General features: G+C 51.6%; 1 protein-coding gene across 9 annotated transcripts in view; it reads right to left on the bottom strand.

The window, feature by feature from the left end:
- The window catches only part of LOC123767550 (sodium voltage-gated channel paralytic), a 328629-nt gene that overhangs the window by 249716 nt on the left and 65166 nt on the right, over positions 1–13747 (bottom strand). For all 9 annotated transcript variants that reach the window (XM_069310346.1, XM_069310351.1, XM_069310354.1 and 6 more), the window contains one exon: positions 1294–1449. In XM_069310346.1, coding sequence (XP_069166447.1) covers positions 1294–1449 — 156 coding nt within the window. The remainder of the gene's footprint in view (positions 1–1293; positions 1450–13747) is intronic.

The following is a 13747-nucleotide window of genomic DNA, read 5'->3' as shown; positions in this document are numbered from 1 at the left end:
GCCTGGTTGGCACGCCTGGGGGGACGGAGCCTGGTTGGCACGCCTGGGGGGACGGAGCCTGGTTGGCACGCCTGGGGGGACGGAGCCTGGTTGGCACGCCTGGGGGGACGGAGCCTGGTTGGCACGCCTGGGGGGACGGAGCCTGGTTGGCACGCCTGGGGGGACGGAGCCTGGACACGGTGAATCTTTAACACTTCTCTTACCACTCACACAACTCTCAAGGGGATTCATGCACTTTAAAAGGGTGTCGAGTCCCTCGCAGGAAACACTCTGGGTGGACAGACTCAAGTGTGTTGTCTGATAATATTGAGGCCATCGCTGAGAGGCCTGGCCAGGCTCACCAACATGTGCTTCCCTCCTCTTAACTTTCCTCTGAAGAACGCACTCACCAGTACATAATATTTTTAACAAATCATTATTTCCTTCATATATTCATGTATAATGTATAATACATATGTATGTTATACATGTAGTAAATTATTCATCAATTCCTTAGAACCTCTGTTGACAGTGTTGCAAATTCTCTCTCTCTCTATATATATATATTAATTTGCCATCATAATATTCATACATAAGGAGTCTACAGTACCCACTACAGCAGGGTACACCCAGGGTGTACCATAGTACCCACTACAGCAGGGTACACCCAGGGTGTACCAGAGTACCCACTACAGCAGGGTACACCCAGGGTGTACCAGAGTACCCACTACAGCAGGGTACACCCGGGGTGTACCATAGTACCCACTACAGCAGGGTACACCCAGGGGGTACCAGAGTACCCACGACAGCAAGGTACACCCCAGGTGTACCAGAGTACCCACAACAGCAGGGTACACCCAGGGGGTACCAGAGTACCCACTACAGCAGGGTACACCCAGGGGGTACCAGAGTACCCACTACAGCAGGGTACACCCCAGGGTGTACCATAGTACCCACTACAGCAGGGTACACCCGGGGTGTACCAGAGTACCCACAACAGCAGGGTACACCCGGGGTGTACCAGAGTACCCACAACAGCAGGGTACACTCAGGGTGTACCAGAGTACCCACAACAGCAGGGTACACCCGGGGTGTACCATAGTACCCACAACAGCAGGGTACACCCGGGGTGTACCATAGTACCCACTACAGCAGGGTACACCCAGGGGGTACCAGAGTACCCACAACAGCAAGGTACACCCAGGGTGTACCTGAGTACCCACAACAGCAGGGTACACTCAGGGTGTACCAGAGTACCCACGACAGGAGGTTGAACACGTAAGAGTAATATAAAGAGTGAGAGGCGAGACGTACCTTCTGATTCATGTAGTAGGGATCAATGTCCTCAAGCGGCGTGCCCACCAGCTCGTCGGGGAACATCTGCTGAAGGCGATTAGGGAGCGGCATGCCCTGCTCCAGGTTGGGGTCGGCCTGGGGCCCCTCGTCGTCATCGTCTTCATTGTAGACAGCCTGAGTGTGGTGGTCCCGGGTGGGGAGATTAGTATGGGCAAGTGGCAAGGATTCCCCAGTGGCACTTTCCTCACAGTAAAACCCTCTTCTCTCTCTCTCTCTAATCCACAATACCTTCGTTGGAAGTCTACCAGTACCCGTCGTCTTCTAGTACAAGCCCACAACATGGGAGCTACCAGTACCTGTCTCCTAGTACAAGCCCACAACATGGGAGCTACCAGTACCTGTCTCCTAGTACAAGCTCACATCATGGGAGCTACCAGTACCTGTCTCCTAATGCAAGCCCAAAACATGGGAGCTACCAGTACCTGTCTCCTAGTACAAGCTCACATCATGGGAGCTACCAGTACCTGTCTCCTAATGCAAGCCCAAAACATGGGAGCTACCAGTACCTGTCTCCTAGTACAAGCTCACATCATGGGAGCTACCAGTACCTGTCTCCTAGAACAAGCTCACGTCATGGGAGCTACCAGTACCTGTCTCCTAGTACAAGCTCACATCATGGGACCTACCAGTACCTGTCTCCTACTACAAGCTCACGTCATGGGGAGCTACCAGTACCTGTCTCCTAGTACAAGCTCACATCATGGGACCTACCAGTACCTGTCTCCTACTACAAGCTCACGTCATGGGGAGCTACCAGTACCTGTCTCCTAGTACAAGCCCAAAAGATGGGAGCTACCAGTACCTGTCTCCTAGTACAAGCCCACAACATGGAGAGCTACCAGGACCCGTCTCAACACCACGAGCAGTTCTGTCTCACCCACCTGTCTTTCTAACAGCAAAGTGTATTGGCCTTACTCTCTGATATGGAACCATAGAGGCGAGGAAGGTACACCTACGATGAGAGCTTTATTTCCTTGTTTACATCAGGATAAAGTTGTAACATGTATCTGTCTGGCGAATACAAGCTGACAATTAATAGCAAAAACTAAACTATCATCTAACTTTGAAGCAAAAAATATTGACTATGAACCCGGAGGTGTAAAGGAACAGCCGTATATGTCCTCTGAGCCTGCACCGGCCTGGCCTTCACCACAGCATCCACACCCTCTGTGGCCAGCTGGGCTGTTTGGTCTAGTATACCCAGCCTTCTCTGCTGTGTGTCCAGCCTTCTCTGCTGTGTGTCCAGCCTTCTCTGCTGTGTGTCCAGCCTTCTCTGCTGTGTGAGCAGCCTTCTCTGCTGTGTGTCCAGCCTTCTCTGCTGTGTGTCCAGCCTTCTCTGCTGTGTGTCCAGCCTTCTCTGCTGTGTATCCAGCCTTCTCTGCTGTGTATCCAGCCTTCTCTGCTGTGTACCCAGCCTTCTCTGCTGTGTACCCAGCCTTCTCTGCTGTGTGCCCAGCCTTCTCTGCTGTGTGCCCAGCCTTCTCTGCTGTGTGCCCAGCCTTCTCTGCTGTGTGCCCAGCCTTCTCTGCTGTGTGCCCAGCCTTCTCTGCTGTGTACCCAGCCTTCTCTGCTGTGTACCCAGCCTTCTCTGCTGTGTATCCAGCCTTCTCTGCTGTGTACCCAGCCTTCTCTGCTGTGTGTCCAGCCTTCTCTGCTGTGTGTCCAGCCTTCTCTGCTGTGTATCCAGCCTTCTCTGCTGTGTATCCAGCCTTCTCTGCTGTGTACCCAGCCTTCTCTGCTGTGTATCCAGCCTTCTCTGCTGTGTATCCAGCCTTCTCTGCTGTGTGCCCAGCCTTCTCTGCTGCAGGCTTTGGCAATAAGTAGAATTATATAAACCAAAATTTGCATTTCCGGAGGCTGAATGATCAAAGATGGTTGTGATAACAGCGTGACCCAGCAGGCACCATCACCACCCGGCGGTAGAGGAGAGGACGCGTCCACTGTGTCTGTGACGGCGTCTACCCCGGCGGTAGAGGAGAGGACGCGTCCACTGCGTCTGTGACGGCGTCTACCCCGACGGTAGAGGAGAGGACGCGTCCACTGCGTCTGTGACGGCGTCTACCCCGACGGTAGAGGAGAGGACGCGTCCACTGCGTCTGTGACGGCGTCTACCCCGACGGTAGAGGAGAGGACGCGTCCACTGCATCTGTGACGGCGTCTACCCTGACGGTAGAGGAGAGGACGCGTCCACTGCGTCTGTGACGGCGTCTACCCCGACGGTAGAGGAGAGGACGCGTCCACTGCGACTGTGACGGCGTCTACCCCGGCGGTAGAGGAGAGGACGCGTCCACTGTGTCTGTGACGGCGTCTACCCCGACGGTAGAGGAGAGGACGCCTCCACTGCGACTGTGACGGCGTCTACCCCGGCGGTAGAGGAGAGGACGCGCCCACTGTGTCTGTGACGGCGTCTACCCCGGCGGTAGAGGAGAGGACGCGTCCACTGCGACTGTGACGGCGTCTACCCCGGCGGTAGAGGAGAGGACGCGTCCACTGCGTCTGTGAGGGCGTTTACGGGTCCGGGGAGCTGGCTTGGCTTGGGACCTTATCGCTTCAGGAAATATATAACCCACACTGGAGGCGCTCACCTCAATACGGAAATGCAATTTCCTGGTGAGGTCATAACTGAGTTGACCGCCCTCAGCCCCTACTACATCACCCCCCTTCCCTCTCCCCTTTCCCGCCGCGCCTCAACCCCTTCCATCACTACATACTCCGTTCCGTTTAATTTGTGTTTCTTTACTCCTTCTGGCCCATTTGCTTGTTTTCGTGTTTTGAGTTTGTATTTCACATCGTAAACATTTCTATTCTCTTTGACATTACAGATCAGGTGTGTTGAGCATCATTCATCTCGGCTCCTCCCGGCCTTCAGCTTCCACGACCACTATCTGGCAACACCTTACTTCTGCTCTCATCTTTATTGTATCTTTTGTGTAGGTAGTAAATCTGGGCCTGTGTGTCAGGCGTTGTTACACTCTCTCTCTTATGCTGATCTAAGCTCAAAACTGTAAGCACATGATTAATGCAAGAAATACATGTATATAGATAAGCCTTAACGAGGTGTTCCCCTAATCAAGGATGAGGCTGCCTGGGCTATATCACCCACCCAGTGCTGACCTGACCCAACGGTGCTTAACCTCACTTAACAACGAGACGCGCACATTACTGGTGTTTCATTACGTGAACACAACACGGTCGTCCTTAACATGGCCGCAATCCACAGCTCTCATACTTCCCAAATTGGAAATATGAGTTTCCTGTTTTCCTTTAGTAAACGTTCCTTTAGGCCTAAGTATATCATAGGTCTCGAGGATCTGCATCTGGGGTATTTACCTTGAAGAAATTCCTTGTGCTTTTCCATCAATAGAGGGTTTGCTCTCCTCATGAAGGCAGCATCCTTTTGTGTACTGGTGAGGACTGCTTGCTCGGAGCGAGGGGTAGTGTGGCATGGTACACTATCACCAAAGATCCAGTGTCACAAGGCGGGTTAGGTGGCAGTTGTGGTGTTGGTGAGGCCTCTGGAGACTCCTCCGGGGAGGTGTTGACTGTTCCAGCCCGCCTCCTCTCCTCCCTATACTGTTGCCCACTATGTCGAAGCTCTCTCCTAAAGCTGACCTACTCTATGGCTAGTTCCAGTTTCCAGACTTTACTGTATATTTCTGGGCGTGTGTGAAAGGTTAAGCAAGCTCTCAACGTGTGTGTGTGTGTGTGTGTGTACTCACCTAGCTGTGCTTGCGGGGGTTGAGCTTTGGCTCTTTGGTCCCGCTTCTCAACCGTCAATCAACAGGTGTACAGGTTCCTGAGCCTACTGGGCTCTATCATATCTACATTTGAAACTGTGTATGGAGTCACCCTCCACCACATCACTTCCTAATACATTCCATTTACTAACTACTCTGACACCCAAGAAGTTCTTTCTAATGTATCTGTGTGGCTCATTTGGGTACTCAGCTTCCACCTGTGTCCCCTTGTTCGTGTACCACCCGTGTTAAATAATCCATCCTTGTCTACCCTGTCAATTCCGCAGAGAATTTTGTATGTGGTGATCATGTCTCTCCGAGCTCGTCTGTCTTCCAGCGAGTGTGTGTGTGTGAGAGAGAGAGAAGTAATTCCCAACTATAAAAGATCTATGATTGGAGTAACAGTATTTACAGAAGTATATCTAAGCAGTTATAACTAACGTCAAGATATTCTGAGGCCTCGCCAAGGTTATGGGACTAACTACTCGCGGTCCAATAGTAACTAGCTACTCACAGACCACTAGTGACTAGTTACTGACAGACCACTAGTTAATAGTACCCTCAGGCCACTAGTGACTAGAATATTCATCCGGGTCTAACACACAGCCTATCTAGATACCAAATTTTAAACTAACATTTTCTCGCTATTTTATTAGGCTTATTAAACTTAGCACTATACTTACCGGTTACTAATAAAATTGAGTCTAATATTGGACTATTTATCAGCCTTACTAGGATTAAAATTAGGTGGTCTAAGCCTAAAGGTTTACACCAGTGGTATAGATGAGCCTTACTAGCTAACTAATAATTTTATTCTTGTAGAACCCAGTAAATCTCAGTACCGGCGTGAGGCACTGAGCTGCACATGTTTGTACTGTGCACCAGAGGCGTCAGGGAGGACGGGAGGGCTACTCTACCACCCACTGGAGCAGCGTCAGTAGCAGCAGCAGCGGTAGGGAGCGCTCCTCACCCCCCTCCCGTCGAGCCCTGAGCACCAACAGAGGCGCTCTGTTTACTCCAGAGCGTTCGTGTCATCTCTACATGCTACCGCCAGCAGCAGGCAGATGTGTGTGTGATGGTTGAAGCGGCAAGGCTCACCGCAAGCCACTCTAACGAGTCTAAATGGTGGAGCACAGGTGTGGGTGGCAGGCGGCAGGTCCTGCACCAGGCCCTGGGTGGATGTGTGTGTGTGCGGGTGACGGGATGAGGTGGGTGACGGGTGATGGTGATGGGTGCATGCTGGGGGCGAGAGGAACCAACACTCCCCGTGTTGCCGTGCCGTCGCCCGTCCACTGACTCACATTTCCCTCTCTTAACCTCGCCAACACATACTCATTATTCCTATTATAAGCATATTTATGAGGACAGTGAGGAGCAGGAGACGGGCGCGACCTACGGGGCACAGACTCGCCTCACCTCTCCAGTTTACACGATTGTCTTGGAAATCGATTGAATTGAGAAAGGGTTGGTAAGGTGAGTCTGTGCCTGTCTCGTGCTATGAACTGGCGGCACGCATGCTTGTGTGCACTACTGACTGTGTGACAATGACCGGTGACAGTTCTCGTCTTGGTGCTGAAGACGCCGTCGACACTACGGTAAGTGAGGTCAAGGGTCATCGTCGCGCCCCTTGGTCGCCCACTGACGTCATCCGGAGGGAGCGCAACACTCCACCATCTGTGCTTAAGAGAACCCACACCAGCTGTGATCAGGGACCTCTGTACTAGGTCCCTTGTACCAGCTGTGAGTAGGGACCTCTACACTGGTTCCCATGTACCAGCAGTCCTTGGAAGTCCCCTACATCAGTGGTCATCAGGCCCCCCCCCTACATCAGCGGTCCTCTGGGCCCCCCCTACATCAGTGGTCATCAGCCCCCCCCTACACCAGCGGTCCTCTGGGCCCCCTACATCAGTGGTCATCAGGCCCCCCCTACATCAGCGGTCCTCTGGGCCCCCTACATCAGTGGTCATCAGGCCCCCCCTACATCAGCGGTCCTCTGGGCCCCCCTACATCAGCGGTCCTCTGGGCCCCCCTACATCAGTGGTCATCAGGCCCCCCCTACATCAGCGGTCCTCTGGGCCCCCCTACATCAGTGGTCATCAGGCCCCCCCTACATCAGCGGTCCTCTGGGCCCCCCTACATCAGTGGTCATCAGGCCCCCCCTACATCAGCGGTCCTCTGGGCCCCCCTACATCAGTGGTCATCAGGCCCCCCCTACATCAGCGGTCCTCTGGGCCCCCCTACATCAGTGGTCATCAGGCCCCCCCTACATCAGCGGTCCTCTGGGCCCCCTACATCAGTGGTCATCAGCCCCCCCCCTACATCAGCGGTCCTCTGGGCCCCCCTACATCAGTGGTCATATGGGCCCCTTACATCAGTGGTCATCTGGGCCCCCCTACATCAGTGGTCATCTGGGGCCCCTCAACGTCAACGACGTCCTGGTGCCTGGCTGGTTAACTGGACGTCCTGGTGCCTGGCGGGCTGACTGGACGTCCTGGTGCCTGGCTGGTTGACTGGACGTCCTGGTGCCTGGCTGGTTGACTGGACGTCCTGGTGCCTGGCGAGCTGACTGGACGGCCTGGTGCCTGGCGAGCTGACTGGACGTCCTGGTGCCTGGCGAGCTGACTGGACGTCCTGGTGCCTGGCGAGCTGACTGGACGTCCTGGTGCCTGGCGGGCTGACTGGACGTCCTGGTGCCTGGCGGGCTGACTGGACGTCCTGGTGCCTGGCTGGCTGACTGGACGTCCTGGTGCCTGGCTGGTTGACTGGACGTCCTGGTGCCCGGCTGGCTGACTGGACGTCCTGGTGCCTGGCGAGCTGACTGGACGGCCTGGTGCCTGGCGAGCTGACTGGACGTCCTGGTGCCTGGCTGGCTGACTGGACGTCCTGGTGCCTGGCTGGCTGACTGGACGTCCTGGTGCCTGGCTGGCTGACTGGACGTCCTGGTGCCTGGCTGGCTGACTGGACGTCCTGGTGCCTGGCGAGCTGACTGGACGTCCTGGTGCCTGGCTGGCTGACTGGACGTCCTGGTGCCTGGCTGGCTGACTGGACGTCCTGGTGCCTGGCTGGCTGACTGGACGTCCTGGTGCCTGGCTGGTTGACTGGACGTCCTGGTGCCTGGCTGGCTGACTGGACGTCCTGGTGCCTGGCGAGCTGACTGGACGTCCTGGTGCCTGGCTGGCTGACTGGACGTCCTGGTGCCTGGCGAGCTGACTGGACGTCCTGGTGCCTGGCTGGCTGACTGGACGTCCTGGTGCCTGGCGAGCTGACTGGACGTCCTGGTGCCTGGCGAGCTGACTGGACGTCCTGGTGCCTGGCTGGCTGACTGGACGTCCTGGTGCCTGGCGAGCTGACTGGACGTCCTGGTGCCTGGCGGGCTGACTGGACGTCCTGGTGCCTGGCTGGCTGACTGGACGTCCTGGTGCCTGGCTGGTTGACTGGACGTCCTGGTGCCTGTCTGGCTGACTGGGCGTCCTGGTGCCTGGCGAGCTGACTGGGCGTCCTGGTGCCTGGCGAGCTGACTGGGCGTCCTGGTGCCTGGCGAGCTGACTGGGCGTCCTGGTGCCTGGCGAGCTGACTGGGCGTCCTGGTGCCTGGCGAGCTGACTGGGCGTCCTGGTGCCTGGCGAGCTGACTGGACGTCCTGGTGCCTGGCGAGCTGACTGGGCGTCCTGGTGCCTGGCGAGCTGACTGGACGTCCTGGTGCCTGGCGGGCTGACTGGACGTCCTGGTGCCTGGCGAGCTGACTGGACGTCCTGGTGCCTGGCTGGCTGACTGGACGTCCTGGTGCCTGGCGAGTTGACTGGACGTCCTGGTGCCTGGCGAGCTGACTGGGCGTCCTGGTGCCTGGCGAGCAAGGTGACTGGGAACTCATATTGATTCGTGGAGGCAACACAGTGACCCACGCCCTGCCACCACCATACTCACACTTCCTCAGCTCTCCTTTACTAGTCCCTTTACTCACCCGGATGTTCCCCTCACCTTATCTTACTCACCCGGGCGTTCCTCTCACCTTATCTTACTCACCCGGGTGTTCCCCTCACCTTATCTTACTCACCCGGGTGTTACCCCTCACCTTATCTTACTCACCCGGGTGTTACCCCTCACCTTATCTTACTCACCCGGGTGTTACCCCTCACCTTATCTTACTCACGCGGGTGTTACCCTCACCTTATCTTACACACCCAGGTGTTCCCCTCACCTTATCTTACTCACCCGGGGTGTTACCCCTCACCTTATCTTACACACCCGGGAGTTCCCCTCACCTTATCTTACTCACCCGGGTGTTACCCCTCACCTTATCTTACACACCCGGGAGTTCCCCTCACCTTATCTTACTCACCCGGGTGTTCCCCCTCACCATATCTTACTCACTGTTCACTCATCCGACCCCTCTCCTGCTTCCTTACCTTAGCTCTCTAAACTAATAAGACACATGTCTTAGGGAATAGTGCAGTCCGTTAGTAACACGGCGTATTAGTGACCGTTACGGCCCAGCCATAATGACTGTGTCTCAGTCATTATCACGCCATGATCTATGCCTCAGCCGCCACAGGTTAGGGTACATGGCTTTGTAAGCTTCTGGCTTGGCAAAACAGTTGGATTTTTTACGTAGTGGTAAGCTAGCAGCAGCAGCTAGTTTATGACCCAACCCTTGCTTTGACTACCGTTTCTTCCTCCTCCTCTGAGTAGCTAATCTAGTGAATCTAATCACTTCTAATCTTTCTTATCTACACTGTTTTCATCCCTTTGTGTTCTCTAGGGGTTGAGGGGTTGATTATTGTTTCGTATAATGTGGTTGGGCTCAGCCATATAAGTCACCCCTTTCTCTATATATTGATTTAGGTCTGTTTGTAAACATTACATAAGCCTATTGACCTGATTACTTGCTGAGCGTCGCATGTCTTCAGCCCTTAGACATATAATAGACCTATAATGGTCTTCAAACACTCAGTCATCCTTACTGGATTAACTATGTCTATACGATTCACGGAGGTAATAGTGCACCTTCTCACTCTCCCATAAAGAGTAATATTAAACCATCTAAATATTCATACCACCACATTAAATAGCCGTAGTGCAACTGTCGATAGCTATACTCTATCATTGTATTGTTGTACTCTGCTTTCAAACTGGTGAACCCTGACCTTAAATAATCAGTTACGATGTTACCTAACATTGTTATAGTCTTCATATAGTGTCACACTGGTATAACCTAACATTGTTATAGTCTTCATATAGTGCCACACTGGTATACCCTAACATTGTTATAGTGTCCATATAGTGTCACACTGGTATAACCTAACATTGTTATAGTCTTCATATAGTGTCACACTGGTATAACCTAACATTGTTATAGTCTTCATATAGTGTCACACTGGTATAACCTAACATTGTTATAGTCTTCATATAGTGTCACACTGGTATAACCTAACATTGTTATAGTCTTCATATAGTGTCACACTGGTATACCCTAACATTGTTATAGTCTTCATATAGTGTCACACTGGTATAACCTAACATTGTTATAGTCTTCATATAGTGTCACACTGGTATAACCTAACATTGTTATAGTCTCCATATAGTGTCACACTGGTATACCCTAACATTGCTATACAGTCTTCATATAGTGCCACACTGGTATAACCTAACATTGCTATATAGTCTTCATATAGTGTCACACTGGTATACCCTAACATTGCTATAGTCTTCATATAGTGTCACACTGGTATACCCTAACATTGCTATACAGTCTTCATATAGTGCCACACTGGTATAACCTAACATTGCTATATAGTCTTCATATAGTGTCACACTGGTATACCCTAACATTGCTATACAGTCTTCATATAGTGCCACACTGGTATAACCTAACATTGCTATATAGTCTTCATATAGTGTCACACTGGTATACCCTAACATTGCTATAGTCTCCATATAGTGCCACACTGGTATACCCTAACATTGCTATACACTCTCCATACTATACTACTATAATACTATACGTTTATCTTGAGTTAACAAGTAAAATTATCAAAGCTCACCAGTAAATGGATATGTTGTAAAGGTAAATTATCATACTGTAACCTTATACTGTACCCTTATACTGCACCCTTATAATGTACCCTTATACTGTACCCTTATACTGCACCCTTATAATGTACCCTTATACTGTACCCTTATACTGCACCCTTATAATGTACCCTTATACTGCACCCTTATAATGTACCCTTATACTGCACCCTTATAATGTACCCTTATACTGCACCCTTATAATGTACCCTTATATTCTACCCTTATATTGTACCCTTATACTGTACCCTTATACTGTACCCTTATACTGTACCCTTATACTGTACCCTTATACTGCACCCTTATAATGTACCCTTATACTGCACCCTTATAATGTACCCTTATACTGCACCCTTATAATGTACCCTTATACTGTACCCTTATACTGTACCCTTATACTGTACCCTTATACTGTACCCTTATACTGTACCCTTATACTGTAACCTTATACTGTACCCTTATACTGCACCCTTATACTGCACCCTTATACTGCACCCTTATACTGTACCCTTATACTGTACCCTTATAATGTACCCTTATACTGCACCCTTATACTGCACCCTTATACTGCACCCTTATACTGTACCCTTATACTGTACCCTTATACTGTACCCTTATACTGCACCCTTATAATGTACCCTTATATTCTACCCTTATATTGTACCCTTATACTGCACCCTTATACTGTACCCTTATACTGTACCCTTATACTGTACCCTTATACTGTACCCTTATACTGTACCCTTATACTGTACCCTTATACTGTAACCTTATACTGTACCCTTATACTGCACCCTTATACTGCACCCTTATACTGCACCCTTATACTGTACCCTTATAATGTACCCTTATACTGCACCCTTATACTGCACCCTTATAATGTACCCTTATATTCTACCCTTATATTGTACCCTTATACTGCACCCTTATACTGTACCCTTATACTGTACCCTTATAATGTACCCTTATATTCTACCCTTATATTGTACCCTTATACTGCACCCTTATACTGTACCCCTTATACTGTACCCTTATACTGTACCCTTATACTGCACCCTTATACTGTATCCTTATACTGTACCCTTATACTGTACCCTTATACTGTACCCCTTATACTGTACCCTTATACTGCACCCTTATACTGTACCTTATACTGTACCCTTATACTGTACCCTTATACTGTACCCCTTATACTGTACCCCTTATACTGTACCCTTATACTGTACCCTTATACTGTACCCTTATACTGCACCCTTATACTGTATCCTTATACTGTACCCTTATACTGTACCCCTTATACTGTACCCTTATACTGCACCCTTATACTGTACTCTTATACTATACCCTTATAGTGTACCTTATACTGTACCCGTATACTGCACCCTTATACTGTACCCCTTATACTGTACCTTATACTGTACCCCTTATACTATACCCTTATATTGTACCTTATACTGATTATACTGCACCCTTATACTGTATCCTTATACTGCACCCTTATACTGTACCCTTATACTGTACTCTTATACTGCCGTAAACTGTACCTTATACTGCCGTAAACTGTACCCTTATACTGCCATAAACTGTACCCTTATACTGCCGTAAACTAACATTAAATTCAGAGAAGCAAATTAAGCGTTTAATACAAATTTCTAGCCACAAATGTGCGGACAATAATGTTATAATGGCGGCAAGTAACCTTAACTCCTCAGACTCACACATTACACATGTTCAGGAAAACCTAAAGTTAACCAAACTAATCCTAAATTAGATTGATAAGATTGGACCTCAGCAACACAACAGGCGGGTGAGGGACGCCGGCAGTAACCAGGGACCTCAGCAACACAACAGGCGGGTGAGGGACGCCGGCAGTAACCAGGGACCTCAGCAACACAACAGGCAGGTGAGGGACGCCGGCAGTAACCAGGGACCTCAGCAACACAACAGGCAGGAGAGGGACGCCGGCAGTAACCAGGGACCTTAGCAACACAACAGGCGGGTGAGGGACGCCGGCAGTAACCAGGGACCTCAGCAACACAACAGGCAGGTGAGGGACGCCGGCAGTAACCAGGGACCTCAGCAACACCTACAGGCGGGTGAGGGACGCCGGCAGTAACCAGGGACCTCAGCAACACAACAGGCGGGTGAGGGACGCCGGCAGTAACCAGGGACCTCAGCAACACCTACAGGCGGGTGAGGGACGCCGGCAGTAACCAGGGACCTCAGCAACACCTACAGGCAGGTGAGGGACGCCGGCAGTAACCAGGGACCTCAGCAACACCTACAGGCAGGTGAGGGACGCCGGCAGTAACCAGGGACCTCAGCAACACAACAGGCAGGTGAGGGACGCCGGCAGTAACCAGGGACCTCAGCAACACAACAGGCAGGTGAGGGACGCCGGCAGTAACCAGGGACCTCAGCAACACAACAGGCAGGTGAGGGACGCCGGCAGTAACCAGGGACCTCAGCAACACAACAGGCAGGTGAGGGACGCCGGCAGTAACCAGGGACCTCAGCAACACAACAGGCGGGTGAGGGACGCCGGCAGTAACCAGGGACCTCAGCAACACAACAGGCAGGTGAGGGACGCCGGCAGTAGCCAGGGAC

This window comes from Procambarus clarkii, chromosome 67 (genome assembly GCF_040958095.1).
Source record: "Procambarus clarkii isolate CNS0578487 chromosome 67, FALCON_Pclarkii_2.0, whole genome shotgun sequence".
Taxonomy (NCBI): Eukaryota; Metazoa; Arthropoda; class Malacostraca; order Decapoda; family Cambaridae; genus Procambarus; species Procambarus clarkii.
The sequence above is the reverse complement of the archived record's forward strand: the minus strand, read 5'-3'. Positions and strand labels throughout refer to the sequence as shown.